General features: G+C 42.7%; 1 protein-coding gene across 1 annotated transcript in view; it reads left to right on the top strand.

Annotated features, from left to right (window-relative positions):
* Window positions 1–26,640, top strand: part of LOC134349446 (protein diaphanous homolog 3-like) — a 576,191-nt gene that overhangs the window by 446,484 nt on the left and 103,067 nt on the right. The window contains exons 26-27 of the mRNA XM_063053764.1: window positions 9,506–9,601; window positions 10,180–10,239. Coding sequence (XP_062909834.1) covers window positions 9,506–9,601; window positions 10,180–10,239 — 156 coding nt within the window. The remainder of the gene's footprint in view (window positions 1–9,505; window positions 9,602–10,179; window positions 10,240–26,640) is intronic.

Genomic DNA, 26,640 nt, shown 5'->3' with positions numbered 1-26,640 from the left:
TCTTTAATGAGATTCTCAGTCGAACTGGGTAGCCAAGGGAGGGGTTAAAACCCTTATTAAAAAAATTCCAACTGAGCTTGTTTAAACTTAGCACATTCCTACATAACCTCAAGCGAATAGTCTTCGAGAATCTTAATATCCCACCCACCACCAATCATACCCCTTCGATGGGATTTGCGAATTAAAATTTTCTCATTTAATCTTGTGTCTTCATGTAAGGAGAAACTGAACAGCTAGCCTTCGGATTTTATTAACTTTTGTACTTCAACAGTTGAGCGGAACCATTCGAAGGAACCGTTTTTAAGTGTAATTCTGAGTCGGGCTGGGTAACGAAGGGAAGGCTTGAAACCCTTATTAAAAAGCTCGGACATAACTTCTTTGAACTTAACACATTCCTGAATAACCTCAGGCGAATAATCTTTGACAATTCTAATCTTGCGACCATTATAGTCGATCATGCCTCTTCCACGAGATTCACGAATTAAGCATTCCTTTGTTTTAAATTCCTGAAAACAGATAATTACTGATCTTGGTTTCTGAGTGTTAGGAGGTCTAAATGCAGGAGATCCGTGAACTCGATCGATCATAGGCACAGATGTCAAAATCTCCGGAAATAATTCTTGCAAAAAGTTTGCAAAAGACTCCATTGGATGGTTACCTTCGATTAATTCTTCGAGACCCAGAACCCGTAGGTTGTTCCTTCTATTTCTATTTTCTAGGTTGATAATCTTCTGTCTTAACTTTTCAGTGGACTTTGATTGCTTTTCATAAAGCTTCTACAGTTCATCCACTTCTGCTTCCAGAGCCAACAAATTTTCCTCATTATTTTAATGCATTTATTGTGTTCATTAAGAGTTTGTTGAATAGAATCCAATTTACCATCTACTTGTTTAAATTCAGTGCTGAATTGTTGAAACTTCTCAGAGGCTTCTCGTGTATGACTTTGCAGCAAATCCGTAATAGAATCCAAAGAGGCAGGAAAATCTCCCTTTTTAGAACCTCTGGTACTCTTTCCAGCCATAATGAAAGAATATCACACTTAAAAAAGACGTTTCAAGACAGGTTGGAAATAGTAAGATAATTAAAGTTGGAGCAATGGCAGATTGCTGTTACTCCATCAGCCACCGCCAGGAAATGTCATGGTATCATTTCAAAACAACGCTCAGTTCAGTTTTGGAATCTTATTCCCTCACAGTTGCTGGGCCTTGCTTGTTAATTCTAACATCAGCAGTAGCAATGGAACATTTCCGCAGAACACCTATGTGTGGTGCTTGAGGGCCATTTGCTAATTAACAAGTTCAATCAAGGCACAAAGTGAAAACTTGCTCATGTTTAATTTAATCTAATTTGTTGCAGACAAGCTTTCGTTTCTTGCTTTTTGATTTGAGAAACCATTCCTGCTTCTTCTATTTGTTTTTACCATCCTTAACATAGCCCAATTAGCTTGCCCAGTCTGTGAAAATAGTAATTTTCAAGATATACTTAATTTGGATTATTTCATTTCAGTGTCCTCACCTTTTAAAATTATTTCAGTGAACCTTTCTCATGGCAACAGAATGACTTCTCTGGTATTAATAAAAACGTAATTAAATGAATTACAAACCCCATTTCTAGAAAAGTTGGGATATTTTCCAAAATGCAATAAAAACAAAAATCTGTGATATGTTAATTCATGTGAACCTTTATTTAACTGACAAAAGTACAAAGAAAAGATTTTCAATAGTTTTACTGACCAACTTAATTGTATTTTGTTAACATACACAAATTTAGAATTTGATGACTGCAACACACTCAACAAAAGCTGGGACAGAGGAATGTTTACCATTGTGTTACATCACCTTTCCTTTTAATAACACTTTTTAATCGTTTTGGAACTGAGGATACTAATTGTAGTAGATTTGCAATTGGAAATTTTGTCCATTCTTGCTTGATATAAGACTTCAGCTGCTCAACAGTCCATGGTTTCCGATGTCTGATTCTCCTCTTCATGATGCACCATACCTTTTCAATAGGAGATAGATCTGGACTGGCAGCAGGCCAGTCAAGCACACGCACTCTGTGTCTACAAAGCCATGCTGTTGTAGCCCGTGCAGAATGTGGTCTGGCATTGTCCTGCTGAAATAAGCATGGATCCCGGGAAGAGACGTCGCCTTGATGGCAACATATGTCTCTCTAAAATCCTAGTATACACCTCAGAGTCAATGGTACCTTCACATACATGCAACTCACCCATGCTGTGGGCACTGATGCACCCCCATACCATCACAGATGCTGGCTTTTGCACCTTTTGCTGATAACAATCTGGATGGTCGTTTTCATCTTTGGCACGGAGAACTCGACACCCGTTTTTTCCAAAAACTAGCTGAAATGTGGACTCATCTGACCACAGCACACGGGTCCACAGTCTTTCGGTCCATCTGAGATGAGCTCGGGCCCAGAGAACTCGCCGGCATTTCTGCATAGAGTTGATGTATGGCTTCCTCCTCGCGTAATAGTTTCAAGTTGCATTTCTGGATGCAGCGATGGACTGTGTTGAGTGACAATGGTTTTCCGAAGTACTCCCAAGCCCAGGTGGATATATTTGTCACAGTAGCATGAGGGTTTCTTAGGCAGTGCCGCCTGAGGGCTCGAAGATCACGCACATCCAACAGTGGTTTCCGACCTTGCCCTTTACGCACTGAGATGTCTCTGAATTCTCTGAATCTTTTCACAATATTATGTACTGTAGATGTAGACCTAAATTCGCTGCAATCTTACGTTGTGAAATGTTCCTTTTGAACTGACTAACAATTCTCTCATGAATTTTGGCACAAAGGGGTGAGCCACAACCCATCCTTGCTTGCAAAGACTGAGCCTTTGATGGATGCTACTTTTATATCCAGTCATGATACCTCACCTGCTACCAGTTAGCCTGATTAATGTGGAGTCTTCCAAACCGGTGTTACTTGAATATTCTGTGCACTTTTCAATCTTATTTTAACTCTGTCCCAACTTTTGTTGAGTGTGTTGCAGCCATCAAATTCTAAATTTGTGTATGTTTACAAAATACAACTAAGTTGGTCAGTAAATCTATTGAAAATCTTTTCTTTGTACTTTTGTCAGTTAAATAAAGGTTCACGTGAATTAACATATTACAGATTTTTGTTTTTATTGCATTTTGGAAAATATCCCAACTTTTCTGGAAATGGGGTTTGTAAATATTTAATTAAATAAGTTTGCAAGTGCAGAATATTCACTGACTGGCATAAAATGTATTTGCCACTTTAACTTTCTTTGTCTTATGTCTTTCAAAATAGTGGTTGTGATGAGAAAAAAGGAAATTCTCACTAATATTCTTTAGGTATCGGCAAGCCCTCACAATAGATATATGCAAGGTTAATCGGGATTCATTTTTAATTGCTTAACAATCCTAATTGCAAGTTAATTGTAATGTTAATTGCACCATTAAACATTAATAAAATATCACTAATTTTGAAGGCCTCAGAAGAAAACACTATGATTTTAAATTTGAATGCTATTGGAAATCCTTTGTGTTCAAATCATTCAATGATTTTTGAAACTCTGTGTTCCTGATTTTCAAATCCCTGTGTTGAATTGACCCTACTTGTCTCTGCATCCTCCTCCAACCCTAAAATCTTCATTTTTTTCATTCGTCCAGTTCTATCCTTTTACATAAGACCATAAGACATAGGAGCAGAATTAGGCCATTCAGCCCATTAAATCTGCTTCGCCAATCCATCAAGGCTGATCCTGGATCCCACCCAACCCCATACACCTGCCTTCTAGCCATATCCATTGATGCCTTGACCAATCATGAAACTTATCAACTTCTGCTTAAAATATACCCACAGACTTGGCCTCCACTGCAGTCTGTGGCAGAGAATTCCACAGATTTGCTCCTCCCTGGCTAAGACAAAATCCTCCTTACCTCTGTTCTAAAAGGTCGCCCCTCAATCCTGAGGCTGTGTCCTCAAAGTTCTGGATACCCCCACTATAGGAAACATCCTCTCCACATTCACCCTATCTAGTCCTTTCAACATTCGGCAGGTTTCAATGAGATCCCCCCCCCCACCCCCCCAGCCTCATTCTTCTAAATTCCAGTGAGTACAGGCCCAAAGATGCCAAACACTCCTCATATATCAACTCCTTCATTCCCGGAATCATCCTCTGGAACCTCCTCTGGACTCTCTCCAATGGCAATATATCCTTTCTGAGATATGCGACCCAAAACTGTTGACAATACTAGTGTCTTATAGAGCCTCAGCATTATCTCCTTGCTTCTGTATTCTATTACACTCGAAATAGATACCAACATTGCACTTGCCTTCTTTACCACAGACTCAACCTGTAAATTAACCTTCTGGGATTCTCCTAAGTCCTTCTGCACCTCTGATGTTTGAATTTTCTCCCCATTTAAATAATAAACTGCACTATTGTTCCATTTACTAAAATGCATGATCATATCTTTCCCAACACTGTATTCCATCTGCCACCTTTTTGCCCATTCTTCCAATTTGTCTAAGTCCTGCTGCAATTGCATTGCTTCCTCAGCACTACCTACCCCTCCACCTATCTTCATATCATCTACAAAATTTGCCGCAAAGCCATCAGTTCCATTGTTTAAATGTTAAAAGTAGCGGATACAGACCCCTGAAGAACACCACTAGTCACCAGCAGCCAACCAGATAAGGCCCCTTTTATTCCCACTTACTGCCGCCTGCCTGTCAGCCATTCTGCTATCCATGCCAGTATCTTTCCTGTTATGTCATAGGATTTTATCTTGTTAACCAGCCTCGTGTGTGGCACCTTATCAAAACCCTTCTGAAAATTCAAGTAAATGACATCCACTGCCTCTCCTTTGTCCACCCTGCATCTTACTTCCTTAAAAAACTCTTAACAGATTTGTCAAGCAAGATTTCCTTTACAGAAGCCAAGTTGACTTTGACTATCATAGATGCTGCCTGGCCTGCTGAGTTCCTCCAGCATTTTGTGAGTGTTGCTTAGATTTCCAGCATCTGCAGATTTTCTCTTGTTTGTGACTTTGACTTACTTTATCATTAGTCTTCAAGTACCCCAAAACCTCATCTTTACTAATAGACTCCAACATTTTCCCAACCACTGAGATTAGGCTAACTGGCCTATAATTTCCTTTTTTTTTGCCTGCCTCCCTTCTTAAAAAGTGGAGTGAACCTTGCAATTTTCCGGTTCTCTGGGACCATTCCAGAATCAAGTGATTCTTGAAAGACTATGACCAATGCATCTGTTTTCTCTTCAACAACCTCCCTCAGGACTCTAGGATGTAGTCCATCTGGTCCAAGTGACTTTTCCACCGTAAGACCTTTGTGCTTGTCTAGCACTTTTCCCTTTGTAATAGCAATGGCACTCACTCCTGCTCCCTGACACTCACGAACTTCTGGCACACTGCTAGTGTCTTCTACAGTGAAGACTGATGCAAAGTACCCATTAAGTTCATCTGCCTTTTCTTTGTCCCCCATTACTACCTCACCAGCATCATTTTCCAGTGGCCCAATATCAACTCTCACCTCCGTTTTATTCTTTATATAACTGAAAAAGACTTTTTGTATCTTCCTTTATATTATTGGCTAGTCTGCCCTCATATTTCATCTTTTCCCTTTTTATTGCTTTTTAGTTGCCCTTTGTTGGATTTTAAAAGCTTCCTAACCATTCAACTTCCCATTCACTTCTACTACCTTATATGCCCTCTCCTTGGCTTTTATGCAGTCTTTAACTTCCCTTGTCAGCCATGGTTGCGTACCCTTGCCATTTGACAACTTCTTCTGTGGGACATATCTATCCCGTGCCTTGTGAATTATTCCCAGAAACTTCAGCTATCTCTGTTCTGCAGTCATCCCCGCCAGTTTCCCCCTCCAATTCACCTGGACAAACTCCTCTCTCATGCCTCTGTAATTCCCTTTATTGCATTGGGCTAACTGACATGTCTGACTTGGGCTTCTCCCTCTCAAATTGCAGTATGAGTTCAATCTTGCCTACAAATGTTTCCTTTACATTAAGCTCCCTAATAAGATCTGGGTTATTATACAACACCCAATCCAAGACAGCCTTTTCCCAATTAGGCTCAAGCACAAGCTGCTCTAAAAAGTCATCTCATAGGTATTCCACAAATTCCTCCTCTTGCAATCCGACACCAACCTGATTTCCCCAATCCCCTTGCATATTGAAGTCCCCCATTACAATTTTGACATTACCCTTATGACATGCCTTTTCCAGCTCCCTTTGCAATCTCAACCCCACATCTTGGCTACTGTTTGGAGGCCTATATTTGACTCCCACAATGGTTTTTTCTACCCTTGCAGTTTCTTAACTTCTCCCACAAAGTTTCAACATTCTCTGACCCTGTGTCACCTCTTGCTGAAGGTGTAATTCCATCTCTTATGAACAGAGCCACACCACCGCCTATGCCTTCCTGCCTGTCCTTTCAACACAAAGTATATCCTCTGATGTTAAGCTCCCAACTATGACCTTCTTTCAGCCACGACTTAGTGATGCCCACTATGTCATACCAACCAATCTCTATTACGCCATGAGAAGCGAGCAAGCAGCATCATTGTAGACCCATCACACCCTGGACATCACCTGTTCCAACTCCTTCCTTCTGGTAGGCGCTTTAGATCACTGTATGCCAGGACAAATAGGTACAAGAACAGTTTCTTTTCATATGCCATCAGTCTTATGAGCACTTGAATTTTAGTCTATTATAAACCAAGTCCACTTGTACATACACAGGTACACCTCATTGTATATAGTTCATGATTATTTGCGCTATTGTTTGCTTTTGATTTTGTACAGCGAGAGCTCAGGGAAACCGGCATCAAATTCCCTGTATGTGTCCACATACTTGGTGAAAATAAAGGACTCTGATTCCGATTCTGATTCTGATCTTATTCTGAATGCTATGCACATTTAAATACAGCACCTTTGGTCCTGCATTCTTCCTCCTTTTGAATTTTGCCTCTGGTGATGCAATTTAACTATTTGCTCTGTCTGTATTTGTACCCAGTCATTGGCTTGACCTTCATGTTACACCCATCTTCTACTTGTAAACCTGTTGGCTCATCCTCAGCTCTATCATGATGTTTCCCATCCCCTTGCCATATTAGTTTAAACCACTGCCAACAGCTCTAGTAAACCTGCCCATAAGAATATTGGTTCCCCTCAGATTCAAGTGCAACCCGTCCCTTTTGTACAGGTCACAGCTGCCCCAGAAGAAGTCCCAATTATCCAGAAATCTGAATCCCTGCCCCCTGCTCCAATTCTTCAGCCATGCATTTATCTGCTACCTCATTCTACAGCATTAAAATCTCATCTTGTATTAAAAATTCAATTGTTATTCATCCATCGTTGGTGAGATTGTCACCTGTTCTCAGTGGCCATGGTTGAACCTGATGTTAAAGTTGCTCAATAATAATATTTTTCTGGGAAAACAAACAAAAAAAATCAGATTTTTGGATTACGTACACAGCACTCTTGCTGTAAGAAAGAGGAAGAATAGGTTGATCAGATCTGGTGAACCAGCTTTAGGCATTCCTTGGAACTAAAACAATAGTACTGTTCTTTCACAGAATGTCTTGAAAATTTCATGTGATGGAAGACACTTGGATGGTTTCTGTTGCGTGTAATGGAATTGCCATCTCTGCTCTTATTTGCATGACATTAACATGCAATTTAATATACAACCTTAATAATTAAAATATATATTTACAGCAGAGTCACAAGAGACTACAGATGCTGTAATTTGAAGCAAAGAAAAACTTCAGGAGGAACTCAGTGGGCTAGGTAGCATTTGTGGAGGCAAAAGCACAGTTATGTTCCAGGTCAACACTCTGTACTAAGATTACAGTATTTTGCTCTTGTTCACATCATTTCATCTACTTCAATATCATGTATTGTTCAAATTTGCAAACACGAGGAATTCTGCAGATGCTAGAAATTCAAGCAACACACGTCAAAGTTACTGGTGAACGCAGCAGGCCAGGCAGCATCTCTAGAAAGAGACACAGTCGACGTTTTGGGCCGAGACCCTTCGTCAGGACTAACTGAAAGAAGAGATAGTAAGAGATTTGAAAGTGGGAGGGGGAGGGGGAGATCCAAAATGATAGGAGAAGACAGGAGGGGAAGGGATGAAGCCAAGAGCTGGACAGTTGATTGGCAAAAGGGATATGAGAGGGTCATAGGACAGGAGGCCCAGGGAGAAAGAAAAGGGGGAGGGGGGGAAAAGCCCAGAGGATGGGCAAGGGGTATAGTGAGAGGGACAGAGGGAGAAAAAGGAGAGAGAGAGAGAAGAAGAATGTGTGTATATAAATAAATAACGGATGGGGTACGAGGGGGTGGTGGGGCATTAGCGGAAGTTTGAGAAGTCAATGTTCATGCCATCAGGTTGGAGGCTACCCAGACGGAATATAAGGTGTTGTTCCTCCAACCTGAGTGTGGCTTCATCTTGACAGTAGAGGAGGCCATGGATAGACATATCAGAATGTGAATGGGACGTGGAATTAAAATGTGCGGCCACTGGGAGATGTTCAAATTGTTATTTTGCGTGCCCTGTCTCTTTCCTAGACTAGAAAATCTTATTCTTATATCAATGTTCTTCCTTTTGAATCTTCTTTTTTACATAAATAAATTATGGAACAGCACTTTACAGCATCATGCTGTACTTTATAAAGGAAATGCCTGAGTTTCATTTAATTTTCAAATGGCTTTGTATAGTTTGTTCAGGTAAAATTGGCTAACACAAAATTCAATGAATATTTAGTAATTTGTTTGCTTGAATTGACAGATGAATTCTTGAGTCAGTGATTCTATTTAAAATGAAGTACAGTTAATATAGGTCAACAACGTACTCAACCTTTCACAGGTGATTCTTTTAGATAAAGCATTTGTTTCCTGGTAAAAGGCAGTCTGTCTGTAAAACAAAATGCCAATACTGGAGGTATTAGCTTTTGAGATATATTAAAGAATGATTGATAGCATTAATGCCAGGCTCATCATCTCTGTGAGACCAGTGAAGTGTAGAGAGAGCGGGACAAGAATATTACATAAATAGTAGATTGCATTGACCTTTATTTCTGATCTCCAGAAACAGTCTTTTCATTTTCCATGACAATTGTTCAATCAACACATCATTCTATTAGTACTGGAGTACTTTAATATGCAAAAAGTAGCAGCCAGTGCTAGTTGTTATGCATCTCATTGTGTGACAAAATCTGTTCAAGGTAGCTGTTGATCTACCAAACTGAAAGCAATGCTTACAGGTGAATTGCTTCGTTTTCGTTCTTTATTTATTGGCAATAAAAAACATGGTGTGACTAATCTTTGAAAAAAACAAAGCTGATTTATGACCAAGGTAAAAACTTGTCTATTTCTGAATTTGGTGATTTTAATAATGACACATGTTTTTTCCTTATTCTCTTTGACATTGCTCTGGTAACCCTCTGGATAACAGTACCCCTTGAATCCTTTTCCACAGAGGGTGATGAGACAGGAGTGATGGATAGCCTGCTGGAGGCGCTACAGTCGGGTGCTGCTTTCAGAGACCGAAGGAAGCGGACGCCAAGACCTAAAGGTAATAGTTGTACATTTTTGATCTCATTTCCAAGGAAGTTTAGGCACTTAGTTCCCTTGAAAGGAGATTAAAATAGAGAGGGATAGTGCTGTAGGACACAAAACCTTGGAGTGCCAGGAAGATGTTAATTTTATTTGGCTGTTGTCAGGACTTGCTTTGAAATCAATGCTGCGAGGTAAACTTTGTATGTTTGTTGAGAGGTTTCATGCTTTCAAATGTCTATCTCTATTGCTCTAATAGAATTATCAAAATGCAGAAAGTTGTCCAATAAGTGAAATACTGAATGTGTGCGCAGGCAATTTGTAATTTCCTGAGGGAGATCCTAAAACTGTATTTTTTCATATTTTGGGGACACAAATACACATGCTGAACATTTAAATCCCATTTCATCTGTAACTAAGCATTCTGTTACTGCTTTTCCCTCTATAATACCTTGATGAAGTTAATGTTCTGAAATGCTCTGAATGAGTAGCATGCAAAAGAATGTGTTTTTTTACTGTATCCAGCTGCATGTGACAATACTAAATCAATTAATTACCAATTACTGATTTATTTTCCTTGCATCGTTGCTTTTACAGATACTCGTCAGAGTACAAGCCCAAATTTACAATGTTCTGTTTTGAAGACATGGAACCAAGGTAAAAATTATATGCATGTTTCTGTCTTTGTTTCTAACTAACTTTTGATTATTTGCTGGAATTGTGTCATTTCCTTCTGATATTGTACAAATGGATTGTCATAAATTTTCAATGTTGTGCTTGGCTGTTTCAATAACCAGCCCCACTCTAAACTACCTTTATCATTCACAAGATGCAAATTATTCTAAAGTCAAGTGAATGCTTTCTTCCAGTGCAAAAAAGGAAAATATTGAACATTTCTAAAGTGAGATACAATTAAGAAGGGCTTGAATTTTTAACTTTTTTTTTGTTTTGTTCAGGGTCTTTCATTGTATATTATCGTTAGACAACATTGGATAAATTTAGTCATTTAAAAAAAATTAAGGAAATGCATCAGATACTTATTTCTGTAATTGCAAGTAAATTGGCAAAGGCACTAATGAGCCTGAAGAATAACATCACCACCATTAACTTGGAAATTAGTGAAGCTTTAGATTTAACTTTTGATCCTGTTGCATGACCTATTTGTGAATTTCTGCAAGATCATTAATTTATTTTTTAAGTTTGCTTTTTATCTTGATAATACTGCCATTCAGGACATGTTCCTGGAAATGAGCAAAAAATATATTCAGTGCTAAAATGCTGGGTATCTGCTGTTAATCACTGCCCTCCCTGTTGGTGCTCTGGCAACAATGAACTGTCCACAGCTTGGTGTACAGAGTGTGGGATTCAGTATGGTTACTGAGAATTTCAATGTGTGTGTTCAGGATTGATTTCTAGCTCAACTGCCAGCTTGAAACCACAGAGAAATCTCAAAACTGAGTGGTCAGCCCTCTCAGGCAGCCTTTTCATGGGCAATGCTTTGCTGCTACAGCACCAGCAAAGAGCAGTGATTTACCCCAGCAGTAGGAAAGACACACTAAACTCCCAAAAAAGCAGTGTAGAGTCTGAGCCTAAATGTGTGTCTTATTTAAGGTTCATGGAATATGTGCTTGTGAGTCTTTGGGCTAGGGGATCAAAGATATAACTATTCAGTGTTCAAGAGTTATCACCAAGCAGGAAACCAATATACTTAGTCATAGAGTACTACAGCACAGAAACAGGCCCTTCAACCCATTTAGTCTTTGTCTAGTCTTATTGACTTACACCTGGACCATAGCCCTCCATCCCACTCCCATCCATGTACTTATCCAAATTTCTCTTAAATGTTGCAATCAAACCTGCATCCACTATTTCTGATGGTAGGTCATTCCACACCTTCACCACTCTCTGAGTGAAGGTGTTCCCCTGCATGTTCTTAAACATTTCACCTTTCACCCTTAACCCATGACCTCTAGTTCTAATCTCACCCAACTGTAGTGGGAAGAAAGCCTGCTTGCATTTAGACTATCTGTTAAAAGTTAAAGTTAAAATCTGTCCCAAGCCTTATAGGCTTATCAGGCTGGTGCTTATTCTGGTTTCCGTGGCGTGAAGCGACTGAGAGTACGAGACTCCACCCCCCCCCCGCCCCGGATAGGATGCCAGTCTATCATGAAGTTAACATAGAAACATAGAAAATAGGTGCAGGAGTAGGCCATTCGGCCCTTCAAGCCTGCACCGCCATTTATTATAATCATGGCTGATCATCCAACTCAGAACCCCGCCCCAGCCTCCCCTCCATACCCCCTGATCCCCGTAGCCACAAGGGCCATATCTAACTCCCTCTTAAATATAGCCAATGAACTGGCCTCAACTGTTTCCTGTGGCAGAGAATTCCACAGATTCACCATTCTCTGTGTGAAGAAGTATTTTCCTAATCTCGGTCCTAAAAGGCTTCCCCTTTATCCACAAACTGTGACCCCTTGTTCTGGACTTCCCCAACATCGGGAACAATCTTCCTGCATCTAGCCTGTCCAATCCCTTTAGGATTTTATACGTTTCAATCAGATCCCCCCTCAATCTTCTAAATTCCGAGTACAAGCCCAGTTCATCCAGTCTTTCCTCATATGAAAGTCCTGCCATCCCAGGAATCAATCTGGTGAACCTTCTTTGTACTCCCTCTATGGCAAGGATGTCTTTCCTCAGATTAGGGGACCAAAACTGCACACAATACTCCAGGTGTGGTCTCACCAAGGCCTTGTACAACTGCAGTAGTACCTCCCTGCTCCTGTACTCGAATCCTCTCGCTATAAATGCCAGCATACCATTCGCCTTTTTCACCGCCTGCTGTACCTGCATGCCCACTTTCAATGACTGGTGTATAATGACACTCAGGTCTCGTTGCACCTCCCCTTTTCCTAATCGGCCACCATTCAGATAATAATCTGTTTTTCTATTTTTGCCACCAAAGTGGATAACTTCACATTTATCCACATTAAATTGCATCTGCCATGAATTTGCCCACTCACCCAACCTATCCAAGTCACCCTGCATCCTCTTAGAATCCTCCTCACAGCTAACACTGCCACCCAGCTTTGTGTCATCTGCAAACTTGGAGATGCTGCATTTAATTCCCTCATCCAAGTCATTAATATATATTGCAAACAACTGGGGTCCCAGCACTGAGCCTTGCGGTACCCCACTAGTCACCGCCTGCCATTCTGAAAAGGTCCCGTTTATTCCCACTCTTTGCTTCCTGTCTGCCAACCAATTCTCCATCCACATCAATACCTTACCCCCAATACCGTGTGCTTTAAGTTTGCACACTAATCTCCTGTGTGGGACCTTGTCAAAAGCCTTTTGAAAATCCAAATATACCACATCCACTGGTTCTCCCCTGTCCACTCTACTAGTTACATCCTCAAAAAATTCTATGAGATTCGTCAGACATGATTTTCCTTTCACAAATCCATGCTGACTTTGTCCAATGATTTCACCGCTTTCCAAATGTGCTGTTATCACATCTTTGATAACTGACTCCAGCAGTTTCCCCACCACCGACGTTAGGCTAACCGGTCTATAATTCCCCGGTTTCTCTCTCCCTCCTTTTTTAAAAAGTGGGGTTACATTAGCCACCCTTCAATCCTCAGGAACTAGTCCAGAATCTAACGAGTTTTGAAAAATTATCACTAATGCATCCACTATTTCTTGGGCTACTTCCTTAAGCACTCTGGGATGCAGACCATCTGGCCCTGGGGATTTATCTGCCTTCAATCCCTTCAATTTACCTAACACCTCTTCCCTACTAACAAGTATTTCGCTCAGTTCCTCCATCTCACTGGACCCTCTGTCCCCTACTATTTCTGGAAGATTATTTATGTCCTCCTTAGTGAAGACAGAACCAAAGTAATTATTCAATTGGTCTGCCATGTCCTTGCTCCCCATAATCAATTCACCTGTTTCTGTCTGCAGGGGACCTACATTTGTCTTTACCAGTCTTCTCCTTTTTACATATCTATAAAAGCTTTTACAGTCCGTTTTTATGTTCCCTGCCAGTTTTCTCTCATAATCTTTTTTCCCCTTCCTAATTAAGCCCTTTGTCCTCCTCTGCTGAACTCTGAATTTCTCCCAGTCCTCAGGTGAGCCACTTTCTCTGGCTAATTTGTATGCTTCTTCTTTGGAATTGATACTATCCTTAATTTCTCTTGTCAGCCACGGGTGCACTACCTTCCTTGATTTATTCTTTTGCCAAACTGGGATGAACAATTGTTGTAGTTCATCCATGCAACCTTTAAATGCTTGCCATTGCATATCCACCGTCAATCCTTTAAGTGTCATTTGCCAGTCTATCTTAGCTAATTCATGTCTCATACCTTCAAGGTTACCCCTCTTTAAGTTCAGAACCTTTGTTTCTGAATTAACTATGTCACTCTCCATCTTTATGAAGAATTCCACCATATTATGGTCACTCTTACCCAAGGGGCCTCTCACGACAAGATTGCTAATTAACCCTTCCTCATTGCTCAAAACCCAGTCCCGAATAGCCTGCACAGACTATCTGTATCTCTCATAATTTTGTATATCTTATTTACATTCAATTATGCAAGGTGATGCTGAAGCTTTAAGAAAATAATGCTGGTGTTTTATTGAATCCTCGTACAGACAGATACTCTTGAGTCTTGCAACTCCCACGGTCCAATGTGTTCTGAATCTGTCCTATGAATCTGTATTATTTAACTAATTCTAACTAACATCTAACTAAGATCTCTAGTTAACTGAGATCTGTACTAATCTGCAGCTAATTAATTTTATGTGGTCTGGACGGGTCAGATCGCACAGGTGTCAGACTGGAGTTTCAGTCTCTTCTAATTTTGTTGTAACTAATACTAGGTGAAAAAAAGTACCTGATTACATGGAATAAGTTAGTTTGTCATTCTTCATCTCCATCAAATAAAATACAATTGCAAGGAAAAGTTTGTGAACCCTTTGCAATTACCTGGTTTTCTGCATTAATTACTCGTAAAAGATGGTCTGATCTTCATCTAAGTCACAATAATAGACAAACACAATCTGCCCAAACGAATAACACAAAACAATTGTACTTTTCATGTCTTTATTGAAAACATTGGATATTCATTCATAGTCCAGGCTGGAAAAAGTATGTGAACCCTTGTATTTAATAACTGGTAGAACCTCTTTTAGCAGCAAAATCCTCAACCAAACATTTCCTGTAGTTGCTGATCAGACTTGTTCAACGGTGAGGAGGAATTTTAGACTATTCCTCCATTCAAAGCTGTTTTGGTTCATCAATACTTCTGGGATACCTTGCATGAGTAGCCCTCTTCATGTCATGCCACAGCATTTCAATTGGGTTAAGGTCTGGACTCTGACTTGATTATTCCAAAAACTGAATTTTCTTCCTTTTAAAACATTCTGTTGTCGATTTGCTGTTGTGTTTAGGATCATTGTCTTGTTGCATCATCCAACTTCTATTAAGCTTCAGTTGATGGAGCACTACCTTGACATTCTTCTGTAAAATGTCTTAATACAATTTTGAATTTATTGTCCCCTCGACAATTACAAGCTGCCCAGGCCCTGAGGCAGCAAAGCAGTCCCAGACCATGATGCTGCTTCCAAAGTTTGGATGAGGTTTTGGTGTTGGTTTCCTCCAAACATAGCAGTGTGCATTCCTGCCAAAACGTTCAACCTTTGTCTCATCGATCCACAGAACGTTGTCCCAGAAGCGTTGTGGAACATCCATGTGGTCTTTTGCAAGCTCGAGGCATGCAGCAATGTTTTGTTTTGGAAAGCAGTGGTTTCTTCCATGGGGTCCTTTCATGAACACCATTCTTGTTCAGTGTTTTTCTTACAGTGGACACCTAAACAGAGACTTCAGCAAGTTCTGAAGTTTTCTATAGGTCTTTTTCAGTTGCCCTTGAGTTCCTTTTCACTTCTTTCAGCATTCATTGATTGGATATGCTGACTCCAAATAGGTCTTGTACAAGGCATAACCCAGAGGTTCACATACTTTTTTTTTTAACCTTGTCTCGTAATTGTTTAAATGGTCTACTCAATATTGATGACCCTGGACTATGAATGATCAACCAATGTGTTCAATAAAGACATGAAAAGTGCAATTGTTTTGTGTTTTTCTATTATTGTGACTCAGATGAAGATCAGACCACAATCTATGAGTAATTAATGCAGAAAGCCAGGTAATTGCAAAGGATTCACAAACTTTTTCTTGCAACTGTATACTTAAAAGTTTGTAATTATTAAATACAAACCAGGAGTCTGCAGTTTTCACTGTTAGTTTCGCATTCTTATCATCTAACATAAATGTACACCAACAATACACTGCAGAAGTAAACCAAACCTGCTGAGAGCTGTGGGGAATAGGTGTTGCAGTGTGTTATCCTTGCTGTCATTTCAGGAGCCTCTGTTTGAATACCAGATCAATACTTACATTTTTACTTGCTGCGAAGATACCAAGTGAAATAATATTAGCAAATTCTAACCTAATTCACTGTTTCTCTAAACTGGATGTGCTTGGGTGTATCAATACATTATTGATTGAGAGTCTTATTGCGAAAGACTTCAGTTTTACTGATGCGACAAATAAAAATTCAGCACAGCTGCAGCAACAATGTCCAAAGTTGGAGGAAGAAAGACAGTAGGGGCAGAGAGGGTCTCACTCCACATGGGATGCTTGCTGTGCCTGATTTAGGAATTCTTGTTATTAATATGGATGAACTGAATCAAGACTTTCATCTCCTCACCAGAAAGTACTTTAAATTAATGAAAAAGGACGAGACTCGTGCTTCAGTATAATATAGCTGCCCCCATTTCCAGAATAATCTTTCTGTCATTAAGCATATTTTAAGAAAAGTACACAGTACAAGCAGTATTCATAATGCACATTTGACCAGAATATTGATATGTAAATTGATATTTGATATTACTCTAAACAATAAAGCCATATCGTATTTATCTCTTTGTGAAATTGGTTGTAAGTTCTCAGTTTTAATGAGAAATTACTTGATCCTCGATGGTATTTCATTGTCAAGAAAAGGTCTGAATGTAGCGGTGTGCTACACACAGCGCTAGAATAACCACACGGAGTCGGTGAGTTGGAGTTGCGATGAAAGAGATTTATTCAAACTTCGCGGCCTGCTTTAAAGCCTTCCCGTTCCCGACCTCCCTGGACGGTACTGCTGTGGGGAATGCATATTCCCAGACCCTTTCCGCACGCGGGATTTTCCCCCTGCTGGTGAAGATGGCCTGGTGCCCTTTTTGGGGCCGGCCCTCTGCCTGTGCGCGCTGTTGTGAGCTGGTTCGTGTGTGCTAGAAAGTGGGTCGCCACATAACCCCCCCCCCCCCCCAGAATCGGCGATACCTCCCCCAATGTCCACAGTCTGGATCGGCCTCTGTTTGGGAGGTCTGCCCCTGCGCCGCGGTGCCTGAGCCTGGACCGGCTGCGCCAAGTCCACATGGGCCGGTTTGAGTCGGTCCACCGTGAAAACCTCCTCTCTCCCCCCAATGTCCAGCACGAACGTGGACCCGTTGTTCCTGATCACCTTAAACGGCCCCTCGTAGGGCCGCTGTAGCGGTGCCCGGTGTCCGCCCCGTCATACAAAAAGAAAGTTACAGTTCTGCAGGTCTTTGGGTACGCAGGTCGGGCTCTGTCTGTGCTATGAAGTGGGTATGGGGGCCAGGTTACCGAGCCTTTCACATAGTCTGTCCAGGACTGCTGCGGGTTCTTCCCCTTGCCCCCTCGGGGCTGGTATGAACTCTCCTGGGACGACCAGGGGTGCGCCGTACACCAACTCGGCCGACGAGGTGTGCAGATCCTCTTTGGGCGCCGTGTGGATTCCGAGCAGGACCCAGGGAAGTTCGTCTACCCAGTTAGGCCCTTCCAGGCGGCCCATGAGAGCCGACTTCAGGTGACGGTGGAAACGCTCTACTAGTCAGTTCGACTGTGGGTGGTAGGCAGTTGTGTGGTGTAGCTGCGATCCTAAAAGGTTGGCCATAGCCGACCACAGGCTGGAGGTGAACTGGGCTCCCCTGTCTGAGGTAATGTGGGCCGGTACCCCGAAGCGTGCTACCTAGGTTGCGATTAGTGCTCGGGTGCAGGATTCAGAGGTGGTGTCGGTGAGCGGGACTGCCTCTGGCCATCTGGTGAAGCGGTCTATCATAGTTAGGAGGTACCGCGCTCCTCGTGACACTGGCAGGGGCCCCACAATATCCACATGAATGTGGTCGAACCTCCGGCGGGTGGGTTCGAACTGCTGCGGCGGAGCCTTGGTATGCCGCTGCACCTTGGCCGTTTGGCACTGCATGCACGTTTTGGCCCATTCACTGACCTGTTTACGAAGCCCATGCCACACGAATCTGTTGGAGACCAGCTGGACGGTTGTCCTGATGGAGGGGTGCGCTAAGTTGTGAATGGATTCAAAAACCCGCCAGTGCCAGGCTGCTGGGACGACGGGGCAGGGTTGGCTGGTAGCTACGTCACATAGTAGGGTCCTCTCACCTGGACCTACGGGGAGGTCTTGGAGCTGCAAACCGGAGACTGCAGTCCTGTAACTGGGGATCTCATCGTCTGCCTGCTGTGCCTCTGCCAGTGCTGCATAGTCCACCCCTTGGGACAGGGCCTGCATGGTAGGTCTGGATAGTGCGTCCGCCATGACGTTGTCCTTTCCCAAGATATGCCGGATGTCCATCGTGTACTCGGAGATGTAGGACAGATGTCGCTGCTGGCGGGTCGACCAGGGGTCAGACACCTTCATGGACGCAAAGGTAAGCGGTTTGTGGTCTGTGAACGCGGTGAAGGGCCTACCTTCTAAGAAGTACCTGAAATGCCAGATTGCCAGGTATAGTGCCAATAGCTCCCGGTCGAAAGCACTGTATTTGAGTTCAGGTGGTCGTAGGTGTTTGCTGAAGAACGCTAGGGGTTGCCAGTGACCCTCAATGAGTTGTTCCAGCCCTCCACCGACTGCTGTGTTAGATGCGTCCACCGTGAGGGCAGTAGGAACGTCCGTTCTGGAGTGCACTAGCATCGCGGCGTTTGCCAAGGCTTCTTTGGTTTTAACGAAAGCGGCTGTGGCCTCTTTGTCCCAGGTAATGTCCTTGCCCTTACCCGACATCAGGGTGAACAGGGGGTGCGTGGTTCGGGCTGCTGAGGGGAGGAAACGGTGGTAGAAATTCACCATATCCACGAATTCCTGCAGGCCTTTGATTGTGTTGGGTCGGGGGAAGTTGCGGACCACGTCTACCTTGGCGGGCAGTGGGGTTGCCCCGTCTTTAGTAATCCTGTGGCCCAGGAAGTCGATGGTATTGAGTCCGAACTGGCATTTGGCTGGGTTGTTGGAAGGCCGAATTCGCTCAGGCGGGAGTAGAGCTGGCGGAGGTGGGACAGATGCTCCTGATGACTACTGCTGGCTATGAGGATGTCGTCCAAATAGATGAATGCAAAGTCCAGGTCGCGTCCCACCGCATCCATTAGCCACTAGAAAGTCTGTGCGGCATTCTTTAGACCAAACGGCATTCGGAGGAATTCGAAAAGTCTGAACGGGGTGATAAGTGCTGTTTTGGGGATGTCGTCCGGATGTACCGGGATTTGATGGTATCCCCGGACAAGGTCTACCTTGGAAAAGATCCTTGCGCCGTGTAGGTTTGCTGCAAAGTCTTGAATATGCGGCACAGGTTAGCGGTCTGGCGTTGTAGCCTCGTTCAGTCTGCGGTAGTCACCGTATGGTCTCCAGCCCCCCGTTGCCTTGGGCACCATGTGAAGGGGGGAGGCCCATGGGCTGTCGGACCGCCGTATGATCCCCAATTCCTCCATCTTCTTGAACTCCTCCTTCGCCAGTCGGAGCTTGTCTGGGGGAAGCCTTCGAGCACGGGCGTGGAGGGGTGGTCCCTGGGTCGGGATGTGGTGCTGTACTCCGTGTCTGGGCATGGCTGCTGTGAACTGCGGTGTCAGTACTGATGGGAAATCCGCCAGGACCCTGGTGAATTCATCGCTGGACAGCGTGCTGGAGTCCAGGTATGGGGCTGGGAACTTTGCTTCACCCAGGGAGAACGTTTGAAAAGTCTTGGCGTGGACTAGTCGCTTCCCTTGCAGGTCGACCAGCAGGTTAAGGGCTCGCAGAAAATCCGCCCCCAGGAGTGGTTGGGCCACGGCGGCCAGTGTGAAGTCCCACGTGAACCGGCTGGAGCTGAACTGTAGCTGCACCGTGCAGGTGCCGTAGGTTCGTATTGTGCTGCCATTAGTGGCCCTCAGGGTGGGTCCCGGTTCTCTGTTGTGGGTGTCGTAACTTGTTGGAGGTAAAACGCTGATCTCCGCTCCGGTGTCGACCAAAAATCGGCGTCCCGACTGCTTGTCCCAGACGTACAGGAGGCTGTCCTGATGGCCAGCCGCCATAGCGATCGGCGGCGGCTGGGCCTTGGCGTTTCCTGGGAATTTGCAGGGTGGTCTACAGCGGCGGGCCCCACCGCTGGTGGTAGAAGCACCATTGTTCGTTGTACTCTGCTGCCGGGCCTGGTCTGGTCTGTCGTTGGGCACGCGACTTGGTGATCTGTGCAACGGATGCCCCTCTCTCCTTCTTGGCATTCCACAACACATCTGCTTGGGCCGCCACCTCCTTGGGGTCGCTGAAATCTGTGTCGGACAGCAGCAGGCAACGTCCTTGGGCAGTTGCTCTAGGAACGCCTGCTCAAACATGAGGCAGGGTTTGCGTCCTTCAGCCAGGGCCAGCATTTCGTTCATTAATGTCGATGGCGGCCTGTCTCCCAAACCATCCAGGCTCGTTCGCGCCGTGAGAGTCCAAAAGTCCATATGAGCAGGGCTTTGAATGCTGTGTATTTGCCGTTCTCCGGGGGTGACTGTATAAACTCCTCAACTTGTGCAGCTGTCTCCTGGTCGAGTGAGCTCAGCATGTAGTAGTAGCGAGTGGACTCTGAGGTTATCTGCCGAATGTGGAATTGTGCTTCTGCCTGTTCCAACCACAGACGAGGTCTCAGCGGCCAAAAGCTTGGCAGTTGTAACGAAACTGCGTGAACAGATGCGGTGTCGGTCATCTCTGGCCCAAATATCGTTTGGGCCGTCGGAGTCACCAAATGTAGTGGTGTGCTACACACAGCGCTAGAATAACCACACGGAGTCGCTGAGTTGGAGTTGTGATGAAAGAGATTTATTCAAACTTCACGGCCTACTTTAAAGCCTTCCCGTTCCCGACCTCCCTGGGCGGGACTGCTGTGGGGAATGCATATTCCCAGACCCTTTCCGCGTGCGGGATTTTCCCCCTGCTGGTGAAGATGGCCTGGCGCCCTTTTTGGGGCCGGCCCTCTGCCTGCGCGTGCTGTTGTGAGCCGGTTCGTGTGTGCTAGAAAGTGGGTCGCCACATGAAGATGTTTGCTTTGCTAAGGAAATGGTTTGCAGCTTTAGGGGATTTACAATGCATTCTTCCAGGGCAAATAAACTATTGTGTAGAGGTGGGGGAATATGCTGAATGTGTGCAACTCACTCTGCTTTTGGCTATAGCTCACAAGTTAATCTGGTTTTCCATGATGATTAGGATCAGTTTATTTTTTTTGTCAAATCACCAAATTAAAACAGAATTCTTGCAAATATACCGGTAGTAGATTTATATTATTTGACAGTAGATTTCAGTTTTTGCATTGTATTATGTATGAGGATTGATTAACTTCGTGGGTTTTATGTGACTAATTTTGTTAATTTTTGTATTTTTATAAAAGGCACATGATGATACCATGTCAATACAAAGAGCCAGAATTCAGGAAAGGATACTGAAGTTCTGATAAATATTTACCCATGGTTTTTTAACTTAATGTGAGCTGCTTCTACAAATTGTACACCTACCTCTTGCTAATGCTAGCAATGCTGTTTATTGACTTGATGGATATTCACAAGTTTCAAGTGCCAAATGTGTTCCAACTAGCTGCTTCTAATTGAACCATGCCTACACTTTCATGCTGGAATGGCATATTGTTGGAGGTTATTCAATAATGCAAAGGTTGGCAGAAGCCATGGTAGACAGCATGTATTCCACTTTTTTCAAAAGCATGCTGACAAATAGGAAAAATGTACTTCAATTGCAAAAAGCCCTAGAAGCTATCCAGATAGCTTGTAAGGAAGTTTCCCTTAAGTCTCTGTCATAGAAAAGTTTAATAGGCTTACTTATGAACCAGCTCAGTGGCAACATCACGGCCAGCATCTCAATAACTGACTCACTCATTCAACAACAATCCCTTTCTATCAGGATTCTTGACTAGCATTGTTACGTTCAAACAGATATCACTCACACGTGTTACCCCAAGCATCACACTCATATCTTCACTTCCTTAACAATGCCAGTTTTTTTTAATTTCAAAATATACTTTATTCAAAAATAAATATATACAATAAACCATTCAATAACTTTTCATCCTTTACATACGTTTCCATTATACTCAGTACATATCCGTATTTATAGCCACCCACGTGGCACTCCAGTAGTTCAGCTTACCATATCATTGTTGAGGGGTATACTCCCCGCCCCCAGTTTTGTGACAGGAATGTCACTGAGACTCACTGACACAATTGGGTATTTCTGTAAGGCCTGGTTGTATGTAGCCTATGGCAACAACATTAAGCTACCAGGAAGTATCTATGCCCATTAGTGCAACATATTGTAATGGAGAACTCTGGATGTTATATCTTGTTGTGACTTCTGCAGAATCTGTAGCTGAACATTTTGTGGGGCTCATTATAGATAACAGTATGTTGACAGCTAATCTGTTTTCTTGCATCTCATTTCCCTATTGTTCCATATTCTCTTCTAATTTACAAGCTGCACATGGTTTTATATTCAAGATTCAAGATTTTTTAATGTAATTCCCAGTACACAAGTGTAAAGGAGAACAAAATACTCGTTTGTCCAGATCCGAAGCAGCACAAAGAAAGAACACAATAAGATAAAGAACACAATAATTTTAAAGAACACCAGAAATATCAACACATAAGCTTATATATACATAGCTTATATACGTAGATTGTTTGTATGTCCATAAAGTGACTCTGCACAGAAAGGTCCCCCTCCAAATTTCAAATCCCTTACTCACTCTTCCTTCAGTTAGTCCTGACGAAGGGTCTTGGCCTGAAACGTCGACTGCACCTCTTCCTAGAGATGCTGCCTGGCCTGCTGCGTTCACCAGCAACTTTTGTGTGTGTTGCTTGAATTTCCAGCATCTGCAGAATTCCTGTAGGTTACTCTGGGAATGGGATTACACTGTAAATGCAGTGGATCAAATGGCCTCCTTCCGTATTGTAAGAAAATCAGGAAAAGTGTAGCTGATTTATCTTCCCATGTTACCTTATTGCTGGCAGGTAAGCTATGATCTTTGTTTAACTTAAATAATAATGACCTGATTTGCAGTACAACTCAGTATAGTAAAACTGATAAACCGGTATCTGATTGTTTAAATTCTCAACAGTTCGACATGTAGCTTGCCAATTGGTGCACTAATTGCTCAATCATACCTATTGTCTGTCAATCTGCATACTCAAGTGGTCAATCATGCAATACTGGAAGTGTGGTTTGATGTGTGGCGTTGAGATCAGGAAGTGTGAAGAATGCAGTTGAATTTATGAGCAGAGACAAGAATATGGTTTGAGCAAGGGTCTGGAGTGCTTATGTCTCAAACAGGCTTTTTTCCCATTATCTTTAAACTTGATTCACTACAAAATGTGTTACAGTGCAGTGTTACATGTAAAAATGAATGTAAAAGATGTACGCTGAGAAAATACAAGTAGCATTGAGGGTGCCAGATTATTCCTTTCATTGGTACAAACTTGGATGACCTCACTGAGGTCCAATTCTTAAAGCATGTGTTTGTTCACCTATTGAATTAGATATATTCTCAGTCAAAATTATGTTTCTCTCCCTTTAAATATCGCCCTTTTACTTTTCTGCACTCCTCTGTATGATTGGTTGTACTTAGCTCAGGGGTCCCCAACCTTTTTTGCACCATGGACCGGTTTAATATTGACAATATTCTTGCGGACCGGCCCACGGGGGTGGTGTTCAAGTTCAACAGTGCGTGACAGGAATGAGGAAAGATGCAGCTGACTCATATCGTTTCATATAGCCAAATCATATATTGTTTCCTCGTGGCCCGGTAGCACATCTTTGTGGCCCAGTGGTTGGGGACCACTGTTTTAAAAGAATAGTTGCATGGCATTCATTGATCTGTGGTGATAAGTTACTGTCTGTTTCTTAGCCAAATCTTTGGGAGTTGTCCTTTGTCTGTAAGCCACTGTTACATCTGCGAATGGCAAAAGATGGCATTTCTTGCATTGCTGGTTGGCATTTCCATTGAAATCCCGCTCTTACACACCAGATCAAGCTTGAGGTCAATCAGCTTCAACTCAATTCCTTTGCTTCATAGATCACATTTAAACACTCTGAAGGTACATCAGCTTGATAGATCTTTGAGTACAACAATGTGATCCTTCACCCTTCAGTCCAGTTTTTGCTTGCATGTGTCAAATTTATAGCTGTATGATTTCTTAAGTAGCTTTGGGTTAAGTATTCATCCAACCTTTCATCTACTTCTGCAAGCAAGATAACTACAGCAGCCTTTGAAGATTCTAATTTTGTAAAAGCTTGACTTACATATTTTGCAGCTACTTTCCAAATGTAATATTGTTTTTTTCCTTCATTCTAACACCATGGCATGCAATGTTTGTGCACTTTCAGTGCTGCCTTCCAGCTCAAAGATATTATTAGGTATGAAAAACATCTCCATCTTCTTCATGTAGGATGTGATACTCCTCCAGGATGTTTATGCAACCTGCTTTCACTTACAACTGTTATTTCCTTCCTCTTCCCGCAAAGCGGTGTTGCTGAACTCAGGCCTCCTCAGCTTGTTTCCCCTATTTACAGAAGCACACATCTTTCTGCTTTGATTATATTTTAAAATTGCCCAGTGCCTGTAGACTTGTTTGCAGCTGTCTAGCGAGAAAATGGACCTGTGTGGACTTCTCATTGATCTGACCTGCACAAAGTAGACTGACTCAGCCTGCAGTCAGACTATTTAACTTTCAAGACAAGTTTACTGCTTTTTTCCCCTTGTAGCCATAGATATTTCACACAGTTCATGGGTAAAAAGGGCAATGCTCTTTTTTTCCAACTTTTTTTTTTAACTTTCCCAAGTCTTCATTTGTAATCTATCCTGAGGTGGGCATTGGAAACTGCTGCAGTGCTTGTTAGCTCCTCTTGCAGTAGCAATTATAGGGCGCATACAAGGGTGTATACTTTATTTCTAACAACAGCAAAACACCTCTTACATACTGGATTCTTGCATTATGACAGATAAGGGGAAAACTGCAGTATTCATTCGAGTTCCATCTTAAGCGTTCTATGAGATAGGAGATTTATTCTCCTCAGCACACATTGGTATTCTGGTCCCTTCAGTAACAAACAAATATGTAAGTCACTGAAGTTTTTCCTTCTTACTGTTGGATGCCAACTCCCTGTGTGTCATTTAGTGGATGTTCTGGCCCAGTTTGGCACATGACAAGCCAAGGTGTCAGGAGGAAGGATAACTATTGCACATTTTCAATGTGTATGGTCGAGGATGTGAAACCCTCCTCTTTTATTTACCAGTTACCATGTGCTAAAAGTACACCAATGAAGTAGGAAGCAAAGTATCACTCATCATGCAAAAGAATCAAAATTTAGCAGCCTAATCTAGTCCACTTGATATTTAACTGAAGTAAATCATGAGAATTTCAAGATAGCAGGGGTATGGTGGCACCTCCAGTTCAAGTTTAATTGTCATTTAATCACACATGAACATCCATGAATATAGGCAAATGAAACAGCATTACACTGGGGCCAAGGTATGAAACACAGTACCAATAGTCACACATAGCACAAGGCACATATAAGATAGGAAGCACATAGAAGACACAAATACAGTCACACAAAAAAAGTCCAAGACCCTGAGTCCATGAATGTTGCAGCAGTCTGCAATCGAACACAATATGACTTGTCTTCTACTGAGCAAGCACTGGTGCAGCATCAATTCCAGCTTGGACACCACCCTGTACTGCCTTTGGCATTCTAGTGCTGGGCACCGACTCCAATGCTTCTCTTTTGGGTGTTGGACCAGAACAAATGTTGAAGAAGTAAGATCTCCTATCTGCACAGAATGCTTTGGATGGAACACGAATGAACACTGCAGTTTTCCTCTTATTTGTCTGTGTGGGTATGCATGTTCTCTCTGTGATTGGATGGATTTCTGCCAGGTATTCTAGCTTCCTTCCACATCCCAAAAGCGTTAATGGGCAGTAAGTGGCAAAACCAAAAGAGGAGTTGATGGGCTTATAATGGAGTATACTCCTTACTTTGATTTATGAAGGCCAATGTGCCAAGCTTTTCCTATCTACCGGTGACACCACTTTAAATTAATTGTGTACCTTTATTCCCAGATCTTTTTGTTCGACCACACTCCTCAGCCTACTGCTCACTTTGTAAGACTTAACCTGATTGGTCCTCCCATTGTGCAACACGTCATACTTGTCTGCCTTAAATTCCATCTGCCATTTGTTAGCTGGTCCAGATCCCACTGCGAGCTTTGATAGTTTTCCTCGCTGTCCACTACATCCCCTTTCTTGGTGTCATCTGCAAATTTGCTGATCCAGTGAACCACTTTATCATCCAGATCGTTGATATAGATGAGAAACAACAATAGACCAATAGACCCAGCACAGATCCCTGCGACACTCCATCTAGTTACAGGCCTCCAGTCAGAGAGGCAACCATCTACGAACGCTCTCTGGCTTCTCCCACAAAGCCAATGTGAAATCCAATGTACTACCTCATCTTGAATGTCAAGTGACTGTACCTTCTTGACCAACCTCCCATGGCGGGACCTTGTCAAATGCATTGCTGAAGTCCACGAAGATAACATTGACAGCTATGCCTTCATCAATTCTCATGATAAATTTCTCAAAAAACTCCATAAGATTGGTTTGTCATGGCCCACCACGCACAAAGC

This window comes from Mobula hypostoma, chromosome 7, assembly GCF_963921235.1.
Source record: "Mobula hypostoma chromosome 7, sMobHyp1.1, whole genome shotgun sequence".
NCBI lineage: Eukaryota > Metazoa > Chordata > Chondrichthyes > Myliobatiformes > Myliobatidae > Mobula > Mobula hypostoma.
The sequence above is the reverse complement of the archived record's forward strand: the minus strand, read 5'-3'. Positions and strand labels throughout refer to the sequence as shown.